Raw genomic sequence first — 20,712 nt, forward strand, 5'->3', positions numbered from 1 at the left:
CTTGAATCCGGAAGGCAGAGGTTGCAGTGCGCGGAGATCACACCACTACAGTCCAGCCTGGGCGACAGAGCGAGAATCTGACTCAAATAATCAAAATAATAAAAGAAACAAACGAATGCTGTATGAATGATTTATACTTAAGTAGGTGATCTTTTTCTTAATACCAAATATTTAATAAAAATATTATTATTATTATTATTGGAGACAGAGTCTCTCTGTCGCCAGGCTGGAGTGCAGTGGTGCGATCTCGGCTCACTGCAACCTCTGCCTCCTGGGTTCAAGCAATTCTCCTGCCTTAGCCTCCTGAGTAGCTGGGATTACAGACACCCACCACAACACCCAGCTAACTTTTCTATTTTTAGTAGAGACAAAGTTTCACTGTGTTGGCCAGGCTGGGATAAGAAAAGGAGATGTCAGTTTACAGTGATATATCTATCTCAATCTCATAAGAATTGAATGAAACCTCCTTTCAGGGCCTTGCTCGCTCAGTAAATCTAATTCTACTGAGTGATTGTGGAAGGGAGACTCTTGAGTGGGCTGATCATACTCTAAGGGTCCTCACACACAGCTTGATGATGGGATATGAGAATGGAGGATATAACCTGTTTTTGTTGTCAGCTAAGGAAAACAAATAATGAGAGAATGGCCTGGTACAATCCCGGTGATTTAAAATCTGTCAGTTTCAAAACAAAATGAGCACTGACAGTCTTTTGTTTTTTTACTTTTTTAAATTAGGCAACTGGGGTTAGGATGAAGAGTGATTTCCAGATTTCAGTTGAAGACTTGGCAAAGGTGGAAGGTATTTTGTAGGACAAGGAGAGCAGAGCTTTAGGTGGCCTTCCGCTAAATTGTTATGTAATTTCTCCAGTCCTTAGTGTTCCCATTCATACAACAGGAGCGGAATACCCACTTGACCTGCTTTAGATGTTATTTCCTAGAGCAAATAAAAATAAGAGACAGGAAAACATTTTGAATAGGATATTTCTATCATGAGTGCCCTGTACATGGGGAATGCATCATGAACCTTTTCCTTCTCTTTTTCTTGGCAGAAAGACAATAGAGCACCAAGGCTTAAAGCCTAGCCAGGACACCTGGGTTTAAATACTTGGTTTTGTCACTTAGGAGCTGTGTGATCTTGGAGCAGGTTATTAGATCTCTGTTGGTTCACTTTCGTTTTATATAAAATGGGGGTAATAATAGTAATATTTATTTGATAGGCTTATACAGATTAAATAAGTTAATGTGTGTAAAATTAATATAATAGTCCTAACTGATATTTTTTGTGTTCGCTAAGATTATTTTGATTTTCACTGAATTTTACCAATGACCTTTACTTTCAAGATTCTGGATAATTACTGTCCTTTATGCTTCTCTTGTATATTTTTATACCATTCCCTCTCCAGACCACATTTTAGTTTCCTGATATTCTAATTCTTGAATATTTTTCCTTGCTAGTCTGGCCACTTCTTCTCCCAACCATGCCAGCCTTCACCTGCCTAAACAGGTTTCCTGGTTAACATGACTCCCCGCTCGCATTGCACTTTTCTAACACGTGATTGCCATCATCTTTTTGCCCTCCAGCTTCCAAACAGGTTTGAACAAAATGGGTTCTGTTAATGACCTTGTGACTTTCCTTTCTTAGAATTATTATTAACCGTTTTTTTTTTTTCTCACCAGATTAGTCCCTGGAAAAATAAAAGTTTGTTTTTATCCTAATGAATGAGACTACGCCTTGGGGCATCTTTAACTCTGAATCCTGTCCCTAACCAAGCCTCCATATAGGGAATGATGAAAGAAGAAAGATAATTCAGGCAACAAGACTGAACAAAGCACACATTGGACAGGTACAGAAGGGCAGGTAGCTGGGGTAGAGGGAAATGGTCTCATTACAATCCTATACAATCTTGTGCAGTTCCATTAAGCTTGTGAATCATTAGCTTATAACCAGGTAGTTAAGGACTTGGAGTGGAACCAGCAGACGGTGCATGTACATAGACTTTTACACCTATGCCTCAGGGAATAGTTATACAACTGGTGTAACAAGTGTAGCCAAAAAAATCGCTTACTTCTGGTTCCGTTGATCATTCTCCTTTTGACTTTGCGTAAGTCAGGTGGCCAACTATGGATATCTTTCCTCTCTGTGCCTCAATAAAATAGAGACCAGGACTATTACTACTCTGAGGTATCAACCTCAAACTATAAGTCAGTGGGCAGGGCCGCAGCCCTGACTTCAAAAATAAATAATATAGCAGAAGAAGTTTCATCTTTGCAACGCTTGGGAGATCCCTTGGGAAGTATTTCCATCTAATGAGCCACGATCACAGCACAGGGACTGAGTGACAGCCTCAAAGGCACTGAAATCAGTAAAAAGATTAGAGTTAAAAAAGTTAAGACAGAAGGATTCAGTTTATCGTAGAATGTTTTAGGTTTATATGCTGTGTAACACATCGCCACAAATTATGTGAGCAGCAATATAAAACAACATACTTTTATTATTTCAAAGTATCTGTGCATCAGAAGTGTGGGCACAACTTAGTTGGGTCCTCTGCTTGATATCTCACAAGGCTGCAATCACGGTGGTTGCTGGGCTGCGCTCTCATCATGCATTCCCAGGTGAGCCTGGGAAGATTCACTTGTAAGCTCTCTCAGGCAGAATTTATTTCTCCATGGCTGCAGGATCCATTTAAGCTTGCTTTTAAAAATCTAGACAGAGAGATAAAGATGGAAATAGGAGAGGGAGCGTGACTATAGCATAATAGTCACTATACCTTATATAAGCACATGTAGATGATCACACACATTCCCGCACTTCTGCTACACTCCAAGTCATAGGTCTCACTCACACTCAAGGCGAAGGATTACACAAGATCATGAACACCAGGAGGCAGGAATAATGAGAGCCCCCTTAAATTTTTCAAATCTGGCCGGGTGTGGTGGCTCACGCCTGTAATCCCAGCATTTTGGGAGGCCTAGATGGGCGGATCACGAGGTCAGGAGATGGAGACCATCCTGGCTAACACTGTGAAACCCCGTCTCTACTAAAAAATACACAACAAAATTAGCCGGGCGTGGTGGCAGGCGCCTGTAGTCCCAGCTACTCGGGAGGCTGAGGCAGGAGAATGGCCTGAACCCGGCAGGCTGAGCTTGCAGTGAGCCGAGATCGCACCACTGCACTCCAGCCTGGGAGACAGAGGGAGACTCCGTCTTAAAAAAAAAAAAAAAATTTCAAATCTGTCCAGTTATCTGCCTCACAAGGACTGTAGAAACTATCCCACTGATCTTTAAAAAGAGGATAAACCCAAACGTCCATCAATGGATAAATAAAATGTAGAATGTGGTTTATATATACAAAGGAATATTATACAGACTCAAAAAGGAACAAAATTCTGGCACATGCTACCACATTGATAATTGTTAAAGAAACAGTGCTAAATAAAATAAGTTAGATACAGAAGGACAAATATTGTATGATTCCACCAGTATGAGGTGCCTAAAATAAACCAATTTACAGAAACAAAAAAATGGAATGGTGGTTCCCAAGAAAGGAGAAAGGAATTGGGATTTGTATTAGGTCTGTGCAGAGAAAGAGGATCAATAGGATGTGTACATACATAGAAATAGATTTATTAAAAGGAATTGACTTTTATGATTATAGAGTCTGGTAAGTTAAAATCTGGAGTGTGGGCTGCCAGACTCGGCTGGCAAGTGGAGAACTGGGAGAGTTGATGGCTTAATTCCAGTCCGTAGATGGCTGGAGAATTCTTTCTTATTTGGGAGAAGGTTAGAAGTTATTTTGTCTTTTAGGCCTTCAACTTTTGGATGAGGCCCACCCACATTATGCAGTGAAATCGGCTTTCCTCTGCTGATTAATATGTTAACCTCATTTAAAAGCATCCTGTCTGGGAACCCCATGGCCCAGTCAAGAAGACACATAAGGGCAACACGGTGGCTCACGCTTGTAATCCCAGCACTTTGGGAGGCTGAGGCGGGTGGATCACTTCAGGACAGGAGTTCAAGACCAGCCTGGCCAACATGGTGAAACACTGTCTCTGCTGAAAGCACAAAACAATTAGCCGGGAGTGGTGGCAGATGCCTGTAATCCCAGCTACTTAGGAGACTGAGGCAGGAGAATTGCTTGAACCCAGGAGGCGGAGGTTGCAGTGAGCCAAGATCATGCCATTGCAATCCAGCCTGGGTAACAAGGGGGTAAACTCCATCTCAAAAAGAAAAAAAGACACACAAAATTCAATTCACCATCACAGGAGTTATTGCTTGTGGGGTACAGAGTTTCAGTTGGGGAAGATGGAAAGTTCTGGAGATGGATGGTGGTGATGGCTGCACAACAAAGTAAATGTACTTAATGCCACTGAACAGTACACCTAAAAATGGTTAAAATGGTAAACACTTTATGTTCTATAATATTCATGGCATCCAAAATAACTGAGTCAGTATAGAAATGATAATATGCCCTTTCCAGTGTGATATCGTTTCAGTGTTTTTTAATTCTTTTTTTTTTTTTTAATGGAGTCTCACTCTGTTGCCCAGGCTGGAGTACAGTGGCATAGTCTCAGCTTACTGCAACCTCCACCTCCCAAGTAGCTGGGATTACAGGCTTGCAACCAGGCCCAGCTAACTTTTGTATTTTTAGTGGTGACAGGGTTTTACCATGTTGGCCAGGCTGGTCTCGAAATCCTGACCTCAAGTGATCCACCCTCCTCGGCCTCTCAAAGTGGTGGGATTACAGGCATGAGCCACTGCGCCTGGCCAACTTTTTCAATTTGGTCTTAAATACTCTGCACATAATAAAAGGAATACAGGAAACAGGGAGGAGGAGAGAAATGGAATCCTCATTAGGCTGTCAATATTGGTAATTTTTCCTAACAGTTTCTTATATGTTTTATTTATTTATTTTATTTCCATTCTTCCTTTGTCTATCCTTTTCTTTTCACTTTTTTTTTTCCTGGAGCAATTTAAAGTAAATGCCGGATATCATATCATTTTGCTTATAAATACTTCAGAAGACATCTCCAATAGACATATATCTAGTGAGGAGGTTGTCAAGGGAAAATAGATAAGTATTCTATCAGTAAATACATATAGACATACTTGCGGGTCTCTCATGTGACAGTCTTTGTGACATGTGAGAGTCAATCACGGATTTTACTGAAATATATTATTTGATGGGTAATTCAACTGTGCTGAATATTAGTACTATACAAATAGCTATTATCTATTGGGCTCTTATTACGCTCCAAGTACAAAGTTTGTCATTTTTACCCAGCTCGTCATTTGAATTCCTATAGCAATGCGACATTTTTCACAAATGTAGTGTGAAAAAGCTTATCATTTTTACCCAGCATGTCATTTCAATTCCTATAGCATCGTTATCAGGTAGACATTATCCTTAATTTCCAGACAAAGACATAGATTCAAAGTATTAAGATTTTCCAGGACTGCAGACTAAAGGAAAGTACTGAAACTAGCTCTTTATGGTTTCAAAGCGCTCTCTGCTGCTATGTTACACTGGCACTATATGAAATAGTAGCCCCAGATAAATTCTAAAATTACCCAGGACACCATTGCTGGAAACAGGAACCATATGTGATTCACCCCAAAATTCTTAGATCTATCGCCAAATAAAACAGTGAAAATTAAAAGAGAATACATGTGATTTCTAAAAGACACCATATAGAAACAGTCTGCTAAGTGAAATTAGCAAACAAGCATTGCAATAAAATATTTTGACCCAAAATTCTAGCACATTTTTCACAAATGTGGTGGGACTTACTCTCTTTGAATTTCAGTTTCTGTATCTGAAGAGTGGGTACAATATCTCTCCTCTAATGCTCATGAAAAATAGTTCTCCCTTTCATAAATTGCTTAGCGAAATATCCTGAAACACCTTCAGAATCGCCACTTTCTCCACCTGCAATACACATAACTCAAGAATTTGCGTCAGCAAACTTCCCAATATGAAGCAAAGCCTCTCCTTCCTCCTACCAATGATTGAGTCATTCTTCTATTAGATAACAGTAGCTATTTAAATACTTCAGCAGAAGCTCACATATTTTTAGTTTGTTGAAGTTCGTGACTGCTTCACTCTCTCATTCTTAGCTTGAATTTGGAAATGACTTTTGATGACCTAAAGATCCACACTATGAAGGACCAGCCTGATGAGAAGTCAAATGGAAAAAAAGCTAAAGGTACTAGGGATGGGAAAATGTGTACAGGGAAAGAATCCCAGTGTTAGCCCCAAAATGTAAATTCACCGAAATATGGGATTAGAAAGCTAAACACCCAAGTATGGGAAAAGAGAATTAATACCATTTACTTAAAAGAAAAACAAGAAGGCTGTAATGATGATGATGATGACAACTTATTTATAACAATTTATACTGAGTATTTACTACAGGTTATTCTATATGCTATTCACTTTAAGTGTATTATTTCTCAGGATCTTCACAACATTTTGAGATTGGCACTATTACTCTCTCCCTTTTACAGAGAGCTAACTGGGCATCAGGAGGGCTGACAACATCATCCAGTTTTATGGAGCTAATAAGTGGTAGAGCTAGGACTATACCACAAACTCCCATTTATCCAGAAGTCAATACATCGGAGGACTCGGGAACCAAATTTTTCTGGTGTATATAATGATAATTTCTGTAAGTGTCCTTCAGGCACTACAAAAACCTGAAGTTCCTCATGAATTATGTAGGCAAAGTAAATGATATTCAGTATAGTTTAGCATAAGTTACATTTTGGTGTGTACTACTGCTTTGAAAAACTATAAGTTCTGTTTGACACATACAGTAAATTAAATTGCATAGGTATAAATTAATTCATAATCCCAGTTCCACAGACAATCTGGGTAAGTTGCCTTTTATTCTATATCCATTCTGAGGGAAATGAACAGAATATAAGGAGAGAAAGACAGAAAAGTATCGTCAGAAATTTGAATAAAGGAATTCCAAATTATATTTCCAAAAACAAACCAGAAATTTCTCTCAATAGAGAACATAAATGTGAGCATGGAGTGATTTAACATTTGAGCTAATGAACTAAATTGCTATAAAAACAGTGCTGGCATTGATAGGTAAAACCAGAAGTGAACAATAGTCATTTGTTTCTTTACTCACTCATTATTTGTGTAGTAAATATTGAGGGCCTGAATTTACAATAATCATGAGATTGATTCTTCTTTCAGAATCTTGGTTAGATCGGGTACCTACTGCAAAGAATTGGATTGGTTTCTGATTAGAAAATCACTAGTAGGGGCAGCAGTTGGATTCATGATTTCTGCCTACCAAGGACACAGGTCAAAAGGGAATCTATAGAAAAAGGGAACACGTACCTTCCTTCACAGAGTCCTGTGATTTTCTTTTTCCTCTAAAAATTCAGGTTTTCATTATTTAAGAGTGATGAAGCCAGGCACAGTGGCTCACGCCTGTAATCCCAACACTTTGGGAGGCTGAGGTGGGCGGATCATGAGGTCAGGAGTTCGAGACCAGCACGGTGAAACCTCGTCTCTACTAAAAATACAAAAATTAACCTGGCGTGGTGGTGCACACCTGCAATCCCAGCTACTCAGGAGGCTGAAGCAGGAGAATCACTTGAACCCGGGAGGCGGAGGTTGCAGTGAGCCGAGATCGTGCCATGGCACTCCAGCCTGGGCAACACAGCAAGGTTCCACCCTCCCCCCAAAAAAAGAAAGTGATAAGAGTATCTGATGCTCTATAGTGTGGAATGAATGGTGACCAGAGAGTTGAAAGACTGGTTGAAAGATTTACATAGAGGTATTTGCCCCTGAGGCTAGAACTAGGCAATTATTTGGAAGAGACACAGCTATCTTCTACAACTTCTCTGCTAGCTTGTCACACACACTCTAGAAGCCAATAAGTATTGAATCAGAGGATGAACCATATTTATCCCTGTCAAGTTTCTATCTTCTTGTTATCATTTGTGGAGTCTAACACAGTACCTTTGACATATGAGAACTTTGAATATCTCTGACTACTGCTTGACTTGGATCATTATTCATTCACATTGGAAATTATATTATTATAATATTTCAAGTCATGTAGCTACTGACAATTAGACTAAAGACTTATTTTTGGGTTTTAGCATTTGTGTGTTCTTTTTTTTTTTTTTTTTTGAGGCGGAGTCTCGCTCTGTCGCCCGGACTGGAGTGCAGAGGCCGGATCTCAGCTCACTGCAAGCTCCGCCTCCCGGGTTTACGCCATTCTCCTGCCTCAGCCTCCTGAGTAGCTGGGACTACAGGCGCCCGCCACCTCGCCCGGCTAGTTTTTGTATTTTTTAGTAGAGACGGGGTTTCACCGTGTTAGCCAGGATGGTCTCGATCTCCTGACCTCGTGATCCGCCCGTCTCGGCCTCCCAAAGTGCTGGGATTACAGGCTTGAGCCACCGCGCCCGGCCAGCATTTGTGTGTTCTTAAGCAAGTCAATAAACCTTTCAGTCTCCTTATTTGCATACAGAGGATAATGATATAAGTACCTTATTTGTTTATCTCCCAAGGTGAGGAAACCAAATACATTGTATGGGATGTGTTCCTACAAAGCCAGTAATATCTGTGTTGTTTTTTTTTAGTGGTGGAGCACATAATTGGATATTCGTACACCTGTGAGCTATGTGATATGTTTTTTTCAAAATGGTGAATATTTCTCTTGTAAAATCAAGCCTACACTTGGTGTGAGTGTAGGATATGCTGTTAATATAAGCTAAATTAATATCAAGGTTTCATCCCTACTTTTCTTTGATTAATAACCCCAGTTCCAAGTTGTAATTATGAGTTGACTCATAATTAAATGGCATAAAATTATTCGTAAAGTTATTTGAGGTAGTCTCAGTTGATTAACTGAAGAAAGCTTGTTTGCTTTATGTCTAACATTTGTTTATGTTACTTATAAAACACACTGAGTGTGTGTGTGCATGCACATGTGTACACGTGTTCTATATTAAAAACTTCAGGCTCTCTGCACTGTGGATGAAGTTGATTCAGTCAAGCTGGACTGTGAGTTTCTTGAGGAGTAATTGTGGGGAAAGTAGATAAAGTGTAAGCTTTAGAATCATATATTTAGATTCAAATATCTGGTATTGAATCCTGGCTCTGAATTTACTGGCTGTGTGACCATGGGTAAATCACTTAAATTCCTTAACTCTCCCTATTTTCCATTCCTAAATGTGTATGATGAATTATTTGCAGAGCCATTTGGAGGACTAGTGGTATGGAATGCAAACTATTTATGTCTATTTACTAAAACATAAACAGAGTAAATCACCAAGTACAGACAGGTTCCAAAGAATGGTTCGCTTACTTGTTCCCTCTTTTTTGTCTTTCTGATTCTATCCTCTGTCACTCTAGGCCTTCAGTTTCTTTATTCTCCATGGTGGTGTCTGGTTGCTGTGACTCTAGCAGTCCTCTGCCTGGGATTAGTAGTGACCATTATGGTGCTGGGCATGCAATGTAAGTGCCAAAATAAGGAACTGATGTTTATTGGGGTCGGGGTGTCGGAAATGAAGTTAATAAATATGGTTTATAAGTTCTTTTCATAACAACTACCAACAGCCTTGACGTAGATTCATTTTAGGCAAAATGTTTTTAGAGTGACCGTGAAAATAAATGGGTATATTGTTCACCTTCAAATGGATAGAACCATGAAATAAAAATTACAATTGGTAGGCATTTTTTTATTTGTTTGTTTTGTTTTGTTTTGTTTTCATAACTTCATGGATAGGCCGGGTACAATGGCTCATGCCTGTAATCCCAGCACTTTGGGAGGCCAAGGTGGGTGGATTACCAGAGGTCAGGAGTTCAAGACCAGCCTGGCCAACATGGCGAAACCCCATCCATACTAAAAATACAAAAATTACCTGAGTGTGGTGGCACAAGCCTCTAATCCCAGCTACTTAGGAGGCTGAAGCAGGAGAATCGCTTGAACCGGGGAGGTGGAAATTGCAGTGAGCTGAGATCACACCATTGTACTCCAGCCTGGGCAACAGAGCGAGACTCCATTTCAAAACAAACAAACAAACAACAACAAAAAAACCTCACGGATAGAGCCTGTTTAAATTCTAGAATGATGGATAAGATAATAACTTAAAGTTACTAATCTCTGAGATCATCTGAGAGGCCCAAAAGTAAAAGAAATTTTATTTAGCTTGCGGAGTTTTGATAGAGATAGTTAAATACCATTTTAATGTTAAGAACCAGAAACACAATCTTAATAAATAAAACATTTAAAATAAAATATGTTTCACATTTATAATAAGAGCATTTAGAAAAGAGAAGATATTTAGAAAAAAAAAAAGAAGTGAAAAGAAGGTCCGGAGTGGCCAAGAAGGAAACAAAATGGTGCCCAACATTCACCTGACCTGCCTGTGAATTTAGGTTGTAGATCTGAGTTGTTTAGGCTACCCAGGATCCAGGTTATTATGGCCACTGAAGTGCTATTTGCTTCTTAACTGCTGTTCAAGTTCACAAACTATTTTATTTTAAATTTGTGAATACTTAGGGCCTTTCCTAGTGACTAGGAGAAGTGCCCTTGACTCAGTGGTGGTGGTCAGAAAAATCTTCTGAGCCTTTGATCACCTTATAACAGGATCAAAGCTGCCTTCAAACCAAGCGGTCTGCTTTGTATTGCACCATCAAAATTCAGGAACTGAGACATTTGACCCTTAACATGTTATTGCCTGCTTGATTTCACAACCTTCACTTTATCTTCACCCTTCCTAAAATGTACTGTGGCCAAGGGGGAAAAAAAAAGAAGAGAAAAGAAAAAATGCTTTGGGGACTCTTGTGACACAGTGTGTGTGGCTGTCTCAAAAAAGGGGTGTATGTCACAGTTCTTAAAATTAGGAAGTCTGGAAGACTAGACAGAATGGGAGGAGATATAGCAGAGGAATTAAGACATAAATAGAGTAAATCACTAATGACAATTCCTACTAATGGTCGCTGAGTCTGGTGGGTGTCTATTTTAGGTTTTCCTTATTTTATTTATTCTAACGCTGTACTGGTTATCTTGTGATTACTTTTAATTTGTAACTCAATAAAAAAAAATCTTGGGTTTTTTTTTTCTTTAGACGGAGTCTCCCTCTGTCACCAGGGTGGAGTGCAGCGGCACTGTGATTCCCCTGCCTCAGCCTCCTGAGTAGTTGGGACTACCGGCGCGTGCCACCACCCCCAGCTAATTTCTTTTGTATTTTTAGTAGAGATGGGGTTTTACCAAGTTGGCCAGGATGGTCTCGATCTCTTGACCTCATGATCTGCCTGCCTTGACTTCCCTAAGTTCTGGGATTACAGACCTGAGCCACTGTGCCTGGCCAAAATCTTGGTAATTTTTTAAAAAATTACAAGTGGTTGCAATGTTCCTGACATTAAACAAAGTACTGCAGGAATATTCATGAACCTCCCAATCTGTAATTTCTGAGTAAGTGTGGGTCATTTTTCAGCAGCTTATTTATTTTCAAAATAGATTTAATTCTGTTTTGATTTCCTCAAAAAGTCCCTGGAGGGATTTTTATTTGGATTAGAACTGCAGTCTTAACGCAACTGTGATTCAGTGTCCCAGGTGTCTCACCTCCTAAAGCAACAGCAAGCAAACCTAACTCACCAGAAAAATAAACTGGAGGGACAGATCTCAGCCCGGCAACAAGCAGAAGAAGCTTCACAGGAGTCACAAAACGAACTCAAGGAAATGATAGAAACCCTTGCTTGGAAGCTGAATGAGAAATCCAAAGAGCAAATGGAACTTCACCACCAGAATCTGAATCTCCAAGAAACACTGACGAGAGTAGCAAATTGTTCAGGTATTGGGAGAAGAGTGGGTCAGGAGACATAGTGGAAGCTTTCTGTGCAATCATAACTGTTTTTTGGAAACAATTCTGGGCTCAAAATTGGTCTATGGTTATGCATATCATTATTCATTCGTAATGTTCTATATAAGAAGTTCTCAATTTCTTTTTCTCTTTCTTTCTTTCTTTCTTTCTTTCTTTCTTTCTTTCTTTCTTTCTTTCTTTCTTTCTTTCTTTCTTTCTTTCTTTCTTTCTTTCTTTCTTTCTTTCTTTAGATGGAGTTTTGCTCTTTTGGCCAGGCTGGAGTGCAGTGGTGTAATCTCTGCTCACTGCAACTTCTGCCCCCTGGGTTCAAGCGATTCTCCTGCCTCAGCCTCCCAAGGAGTTGGGACTACAGGGGCCCGCCACCACGCCCAGCTAATTTTTGTATTTTTAGTAGAGATGGGGTTTCACCATGTTGGCTAGGCTGGTCTCGAACTCCTGACCTCAGGTGATTCACCCACCTCAGCCTCCCAAAATGCTAGGATTACAGGTATGAACCACCACACTCGGTCAATTTTTAATTTTTTAAATTTTATTATATTATTTTTTTAAATTTTAAACGGAGTCTTGCTCTGTCATTCAGGCTGGAAAGCAGTGGCATTGTCTCTTGGGTTCAAGCGATTCTCCTGCCTCAGCCTCCTGAAGTGCTGGGATGACAAGCATGAACCACCACACCCAACTAATTTTTGTACTTTTAGTAGACACAGGGTTTTCCCATATTGAACAGGCTGGTCTCAAACTCCTGGCCTCAAGTCATCCGCCTGCCTCAGCCTCCCAAAATGCTGGGATTATGGGTGTGACCCACTGTGCCTGGCAAGAAGGTCTAAATTTTTTATCATAACAACCCTATGCTATGTCAAATCCTTGAGAAATCTGATTTAATTAAGCATAGCTTTTGGTGGGTTTAAGTTTTCCTTCTTTATAAGAGCCTCTTCCTTTTAAAATTTTAGTTTTGAGATTTGTCTTTCTTCCTTTTATTTTTTATTTATTTTTTATTTTTTGAGACAGGATTGCTGTGTCACACCCAGGCTGGAATGCAGTGGTGTGATCTCAGCTCAAGGCAACCTCCACCTCCCAGGTTCAAGCGATTCTCTTGCCTCAGCCTCCTGAGTAGCAGTTTTGAGATTTTTCTTTAAGAATTCTGCCACCTCCACCCCTTTCCATAGATCCTTATTTCTTTCCATTCCAATGCATTTTAGTCATTGTGTTTCTTTTTCTTTGGGGTCTTTTTGTCCTTGCAACTGTCTACCCCTAACTCTACATTAGCTCATTCTATGGCATTGTTTCTTAAAGTGTACTACATCAACTTATTTTATTTTATTTCAATTTTTGGAGATGGAGTCTTGCTCTGTCGCCCAGGCTGGAGTGCAGTGGCCTGATCTCAGCTCACAGACACATCTGCCTCCAGGGGTTCAAGCAATTCTCGTGTCTCAGATTCCTAAGCAGCTGGGATTACCGGCACCCATCACCACGCCCGGCCTTTTTTTTTTTTTTTTTTCTTTTTTAAGATGGAGTCTCACTCTGTCCCCCAGGTTGGAGGGCGGTGGCACAATCTCGGCTCACTGCAACCTCCACCTCCCGGGTTCAAGTGATTCTCCTGTCTCAGTTTCCCGAGTAGTTGGGATTACAGGCACCCGCAACCACCCTTGGCTAATTTTTGTACTTTTAGTACAGATGGTATTTCACCATGTTGGCCAGGCTGGTTTTAAACTCCTGACCTCAGGTGATCCGCCTGCCTCGGCCTCCCAAAGTGCTGGGATTACAGGTGTGAGCCACTGTGCCCGGCCCATCAATTTAAATAGAGCCAATGGAGGCAGACTGGCTTGCAAGCCTTACGCAGATACTTCAGATTAGACAAAAATCTGAGGAGTCCAAGAACTCTATTTATATAAGAAAAAATGAGTGAATTTTAGTTGTCTAAAGGGACTCAGAATCCAGAGGCAGGCAGAAATAGTAGCATCTATAAGAAGACTATGATGTGAACTCTGATATTGTTACAGAAGCTACTGTATTATTTGGTCTTTCTGCGCAGTCTGTCATTAAATCAGGCATATGGTTTTAGGCATAGGGAGAGTGAAAAGGTGTGAGATAGAGTCATTCAGAGGTACTTTATTTCCTTGGAGGTGCATAAATTAGTGCCCTACTGTCAGGATTAGTAAACAACTTCCTCTAATAAACAGAGATCTCTCTGGCTTCTTGCTTGCACAATTTACTTGATCTCAACCACATAATTTCTTTGAATAAAGAGTATATAATAACAGTTCACAGGTACCTAAGCTTTTCCTTGATAGGTGAAACATTGAGACCCGGATAAAGTGAAATGATAATAAAAAGTAATTTTGTGTGATGTTTTGCAGTTTATTAATCCCTTCACTATTTAGAGGTCATTTACATTTTCAAAGTTAACAGAAATTTTTAGACAAACTAATTTTTAGCAAGTGTCAAACATATTTAATCTCTTTAAAGTTGGAGCTTGCAAGGAAATGAATATACCACCTTCAAGAAGGCTTAAAGGGAGAAGGTTTATCTATTAAGGATAGGAATGTTTATAAAAGCGGACATAACCACATACTAACCAATGATTTATGTCACAGGCAAAGCCTAAGAGAATTTTGTCTTTATCAGTTGTATGAGATTAAACCTATAACAGGACCATCAGAACTATCTCCCAGAGATGCCCTGGATGAACAACTAATGAAAAACAATAAGTGATATGTCTGATGCTGGCAGATATACCAAGTAACGTGTTCCATTCCTTGACAGTGTCAGATAAAGGCTAGTTAGTAGAGATACCAAATAAACTTCTGCCTTTCATTAAAAAGGCTTTTTTTTTTTAGATGGAGTCTTGCTCTTTTGCCCAGGCTGGAGTGCAGTGGCGCGATCTCGGCTCACTGCAACCTCCGCCTCCTGGGTTCAAGCAATTCTCCAGCCTCAGCCTCCCGAGTAGCTGGGATTACAGGTGCCCGCCACCATGCCAAGCTAATTTTTGTATTTTTAGTAGAGATGGGGTTTCACCATGTTAGTCAGGCTGGTCTCGAACCCCTGACCTCGTGATCCACCCACTTCGGCCTCCCAAAGTGCTGGGATTACAGGCGTGCGCCACCATGCCTGGCCCATCAAAGAGCTTTGAGAAGTCTTTAAAAAGTAATACTAAAATCCCACATTAAGAAAAAAAAAAAGCCAGGTCTTCCCAGTTTGAGGCAAGTTTTATCTTTTTTTTACTAAAAATCTGTGGTCTTCAATGTATATATGAGTGGGGAGAGATACTGAGAGGTTATTACATGTTTGCTTTAGGCCAACAAGCTAGTGAGATGCAGGGCCTTTGCAGGAATAGACTTTACATTTAGCAATGGAATGTGTGGTGATTCTCAAACTTTACTATATGTAAATAGATTGTTAAAAGTGGCAGATTACAGATTTACCTCAAGATTCTGTATCAAAATGTCTCGAGAGTGTCACTGAGAAACATTTCCTCAAATGGTTCTAACTTAGAAGTTTGAAAGGTAGTATGTTATAAATGGTGAAACACCCAGACTCTAGAGTTACGTTGTCTAGGTCCAGATTCTCTTCTATTTGTCAAATGAAGAAAATGACTGGAACCTATCTCAAAGAGATACTATGGGCCGGGCGCGGTGGCTCAAGCCTGTAATCCCAGCACTTTGGGAGGCCGAGACGGGCGGATCACGAGGTCAGGAGATCGAGACCATCCTGGCTAACACGGTGAAACCCCGTCTCTACTAAAAAATACAAAAAACTAGCCGGGCGAGGTGGCGGGAGCCTGTAGTCCCAGCTACTCAGGAGGCTGAGGCAGGAGAATGGCGTAAACCCGGGAGGCGGAGCTTGCAGTGAGCTGAGATCTGGCCACTGCACTCCAGCCTGGGTGACAGAGCGAGACTCCGTCTCAAAAAAAAAAAAAAAAAAAAAAAATTATAGAACAAATACAAATATCACTTACTATGTTTATTTTTGTGCACACACACACACACATACACGCAGTTAGTTTAAACACTACATTTTGTAACGTGTCCTTCTTACTTTGTCATAACTTGGAAAACTTGCCCAGACTGTCTTTTTAGTCCACAAAAACTTATATATATATCTAAATATATTTTTTTGAGACAGAGTCTTGCTCTGTCACCCAGGTTAGAGCGCAGTGGCATGAGCTCAGCTCACTGCAACCTCTGCTTCATAGGTTCAAGTGATCCTTCCACCTCAGTCTCCCGAGTAGCTGAGGCGACAGGCGCACACCACCATGCCCGGTGAATTTTTGTGTTTTTTGTAGAAATGGGGTTTCACCATGTTGCACAGGCTGCTCTGGAACTCCTGGCCTCAAGCGATCCACCCACCTCAGCCTCCCAAAATGGTGGGATTATAGGCATGAGCCACTACCCCCAGCCAAAAACGCACATATTTTTATATTTACGTAATATGATGGGGTTAGGCAAACTAAGAAGTAAGAAGCTTGCATTCATTGCTTTCAGCTTGATCTCTTTTTCTTTTTATAAACATCAGTTTGGTGAAAAACCAACTTAGTGTTTTGTATGCTCTTTCTCATTCACTTTTTTCTTTTGTTTTTCAGTTCCTCCTACTTCCTCCTCTCTGATAAAGCCTACTCTTATTTAGTGGTCTTACGCCACAGTGCGAATGAAATTAAAATGCTGCCTTTCTCAAAGATTTTAATTTTTCACCTTTTGGTTGTAGTGTAGGCCAGAGTACTTTGTTTCCCCTTGAGGAGATGGAAGAGATGATGATGATGATGATGATGATGGTCATGATAGTGATGACTTGGGGGTTCCTGAAAGCATCCATAAACATGTAGACATTAGTATATTTTGGTTTGGTGGATTCCCTGTGAATTTTGCTACTGAAAATCTCCTTATTTTCTAAAATCTTATTTAAATTGAGATCCTCGCTTTATATTAATATACTATGCAACAACTCTGTACAAAAGAAATATAGTATGTGCTACATATATATCATTAAAATTTCTAGTAGCCACATAAAAATGAAAAAGAAGCAGATAAAATTAATTTTAGAAACACATTTTGTTTAATCCAAGATATTTGAAATATTATTTCAATACTAATCAGTATAAAAATTTTAATGGGCTTTTTTACATTCTTTTTTTTTTTTCAAACTAAGTTTTCAAAATCATTTGTGTGTTTTACACTTATAGTACATCTTAATGCAAACTAGCCGGGTGTGGTGGGTCATGCCTATAATTCCAGCACTTTGGGAAACTGAAGCAAGAGGATTGCTTGAGGCCAGGAGTTCAAGACCAGCCTGGGCAACATAGCAAGACCTTGTTTCAATTAAAATTTTTTTTTTTAAGAAATGCAAACTAGCTATATTTCTAGTACTCAAAAATCACATATGGCTACTGTATTAGAGCACACATGCCTAAAAGCAAGGCACATAGTATTTAAGCCTAAATTCATTATTCAAAGATATAAAGTTTTAAAATCCATAGCATTACTTTTTAAAAATAGCAGAATGACTATTAAATATCTATTTCCCCAACCCTCACTTCCTTTGTTTCAAACACAGTTTCTAAAATTACATGCTGGCTTAACTTGCTTTTCATCAGGGGAAGTAAAAATGCTAAATGGGAAGTACATTTAGGTTGCTAAAATCAGTATGCTTTCTTTCTTTCCTTTTCTTTTTTTTTTTCAAAAAATGGAGCAATAAGGACTCTGGGGCTATTTAGGTATTTGAAGAACCTGGGTAAAATTTTACTTAAGAAGTAGTTTGGGCAGGGCGCGGTGTCTCACGACTATAATTCCTGTACTTTGGGAGGCCTGGCCTACGTGGTGAAACTCCATCTCTATTAAATATACAAAAACAAAAATAAATAGTATGCACCTGAGAGGACTGAGGGGATAATTGATTTAAGAACTGCAGAACTGCTTTTACACAAACATAACTGACTGAGTAGATATACTACCCTTCCCAGCTCCTTGTCCGCAAGACTGGATCTGGCATGAAGAAAACTGTTACCTATTTTCCTCGGGCTCATTTAACTGGGAAAAGAGCCAAGAGAAGTGCTTGTCTTTGGATGCCCAGTTGCTGAAAATTAATAGTACAGCTGATCTGGTGAGTGTTTATGGGTATTTGCTGGGCTGAAGTATTGGTTGACAGGGAAATGAATCTGGTTTAGACTGTCACTGCAGGAATTCTTGTTTGAGAGCCAAAATGTCTGTTTTTTTAGCTTAATCTGATCTCCAATTTTGTGCATGACCTTGGACTGACAGGCTCTGTAGTATCTCTAGGCTTCAGTAACTGTCTGCATAAAACAATCAAGGGGATATCAGAGATCCCTTTTGGTTCTTTAGTTTGGTGGATCTAACACTAACTGACTTTCAGATTCTAAAACCACCACGTGGATTCCACAAACTCAGAAACATTACTCCCCACAGGACTTCATCCAGCAAGCAATTTCCTATTCCAGTTTCCCATTCTGGATGGGGCTGTCTCGGAGAAACCCCAGCTATCCATGGCTCTGGGAGGACGGTTCTCCTTTGATGCCCCACTTGTAAGTTTCCCATTCTTTTTGATGCCTCTCTTGTCAGTTTCCTATTCTTTGCTGAATCTGCTAGTGAAGTCACTGCCTGCATTCCACCAATGCTCTCTTCTTGCCAGAGAGAAGCTTGGGGGAAATTTCTCAAAGTCTCCTTCCTTAGCTCTTTCACAAAAAGATTTACTCATTAACCATTCAGACCTTTTCTTGAGTTTTCCTTCCCACGTTTATTACTGATTGGAGGCTTTAAGACAAAAAGTTTCAAAAGCTAAGTTTCTGAAACAAGGTGGCAGTAAACCTAAGTATTTTGTTGTTGTTGTTTTGTTTTGTTTTTCTTTTTTGTTTTGTTTTGTTTTCCTGCCTGCAGATTTAGAATCCGAGGTGCTGTTTCCCAGACATACCCTTCAGGTACATGTGCATATATACAACGAGGAGCTGTTTATGCGGAAAACTGCATTTTAGCTGCCTTCAGTATATGTCAGAAGAAGGCAAACCTAAGAGCACAGTGAATTTGAAGGCCCTGGAAGAAAAGAAAAAAGACTTTGAGTTTTATCCTGGAATTTAAGCTATTCTTTGTCATTTGGGTGCAAAGCATGAGAGCTCAGAGAACTGTCATTTAGCTGGCTCCTTCACAGAAACTGGGGCTGCAGGTGCCTGGCACCTTTATGTCAACATTTTTGATTCTAGCTATCTGTATTATTTGACCTAGCTTGTCCCAAGCTTCCCTGCCAGCCTGACGTCCATTTTCCCCTTTTTATCTTAAAATTTGACTCCTCTTGAAGCTTGAAAATCCTCTGCACTGAGTCTTCTTTACCTCATTATCACCTTCCCCTCACCCTCCTAAAATTGCATAAAAGACAGAACATGGAGAACTTACTCAAGTGCAGGCAGAGAGCAAAAAGGTGAAACACATCTGGGAAAAAGTGCACATGAAGAAACCAAGAAGGACAGAAGCCATCCCGAAATGAAGAAACTCATGTTCCTAACTGTAAAAGATACCACTCCTTGGTTTTTAAACTGTGGTCCATCTCCAGACTCTACCATTTACAGACAGACAGACAGACACACACACATTTTGGGACAAGTGGGGAGTCCAAGAAAGTACTTAGTAAATGAGTGGTGTTTTCTGTGAGCTAATCCACAACCTATTACCACTTCCTGAATCAGTTATTATTTCTTCATCTTTTTTCTACCAGAGAACAGACTAACAGCTCTAACCCTTCACAACAGTTCTTGTTAGAATCATGGGATGTGTGGCCCAGAGGTAAGAATAGAATTTCTTTCACTAAAGAACACACCCTTTGTAGATGACCTCTTCTCAACTCTGTTTTGCTATGCTGTAATTCCGAAGCATATAATACGAAAAAAATGAAGACACTCAATCTAGAACAAACTGAGCCAGGTATGCAAATAGTGCTGAATAGAAACAGATGGAATTAGAAATAGATCTTCTATTTTTAGGCTTCTATTTCCTTTACACCCATTCTTCACAGCCTATTCTTCTTTAAAGGAAATCTTTTTATTTTGGTGCACATAATCTAGCAGGAATCTTTTTGTTTTGTTTTTTAAGAGCTGTATAATCCTTACGAAGGTACGAGATGTTTGCTTTTGTCAAAAGCTTTATTGAGATATAATTAACGTAAAGTAAACTGAACATATTTAAAGTGTACAATTTGATAAGTTTTCACACCTTGTGGAGAACATGCATACCACAGTTAACATATCCATCATCCCTCAAAGTGTCACAATGCCCCTCCCACTGACTCCTCCCCAGAAAACCACCAATGAGCTTTCATTCTACATTTTATAGCGTTTTATGTGAATGGAATCATATAGTATGCCTTTTTTTGTCTGGCTTCTTTCACTTTGCATAATTATTTTGAGATTCATATGTCTCCATCTTGCTGCTCGTATGAATTCATTCTTTTAAATATTTGTTGAATATTCCCTTGTATGGATATACCACAATTCGTTTACCCATTTACTTGTTGATGACATTTGGGTTGTTTTAGTTTTGGGATATTACAAATAAAGCTGCTGTGAACATTTGTGTACAAGTCTGTATGAACATAGGATTTCTTTTGTATTGGGTAAATACTTAGGAGTATAATGTTTGCATCACACAGTAAGTGTATGATTAACTATTTAGGAAACTGCCAAACTGTTTTCCAAAGTTGTACCATTTTACATTCCTACCAGCAGTGTATGAGTGCTCCAGTTCCACCTCATCCATGCTAGAATTTGATATAGTTCGTCTTATAGTTTTAATGATTCCAATAGATATTTAATGGTATATCCGCATAATTTTAATTTGTATGTCCTACAAATTTCTGTTTGTTTGT

General features: G+C 39.6%; 1 protein-coding gene across 2 annotated transcripts; it reads left to right on the forward strand.

The window, feature by feature from the left end:
* The first annotated feature begins 6,013 nt into the window (after positions 1-6,013).
* OLR1 (oxidized low density lipoprotein receptor 1) lies at positions 6,014-20,428 on the forward strand. Of its 2 annotated transcripts, XM_010371364.2 has the most exons (6): positions 6,065-6,203; positions 9,383-9,484; positions 11,581-11,826; positions 17,807-17,946; positions 18,270-18,385; positions 18,738-20,428. In XM_010371364.2, the coding sequence occupies exons 1-6, from the start codon at positions 6,128-6,130 to the stop codon at positions 18,877-18,879; spliced, it is 822 nt and encodes a 273-aa protein (XP_010369666.1). In that variant the 5' UTR covers positions 6,065-6,127; the 3' UTR covers positions 18,880-20,428. The 2 variants fall into 2 exon arrangements, with proteins under 2 accessions (XP_010369668.1, XP_010369666.1); XM_010371366.1 differs by lacking the exon at positions 17,807-17,946 and having other exon boundaries at positions 6,014-6,203.
* Positions 20,429-20,712: the final 284 nt, after the last annotated feature.

Source organism: Rhinopithecus roxellana, chromosome 10 (genome assembly GCF_007565055.1).
Source record: "Rhinopithecus roxellana isolate Shanxi Qingling chromosome 10, ASM756505v1, whole genome shotgun sequence".
NCBI classification, from domain to species: Eukaryota; Metazoa; Chordata; class Mammalia; order Primates; family Cercopithecidae; genus Rhinopithecus; species Rhinopithecus roxellana.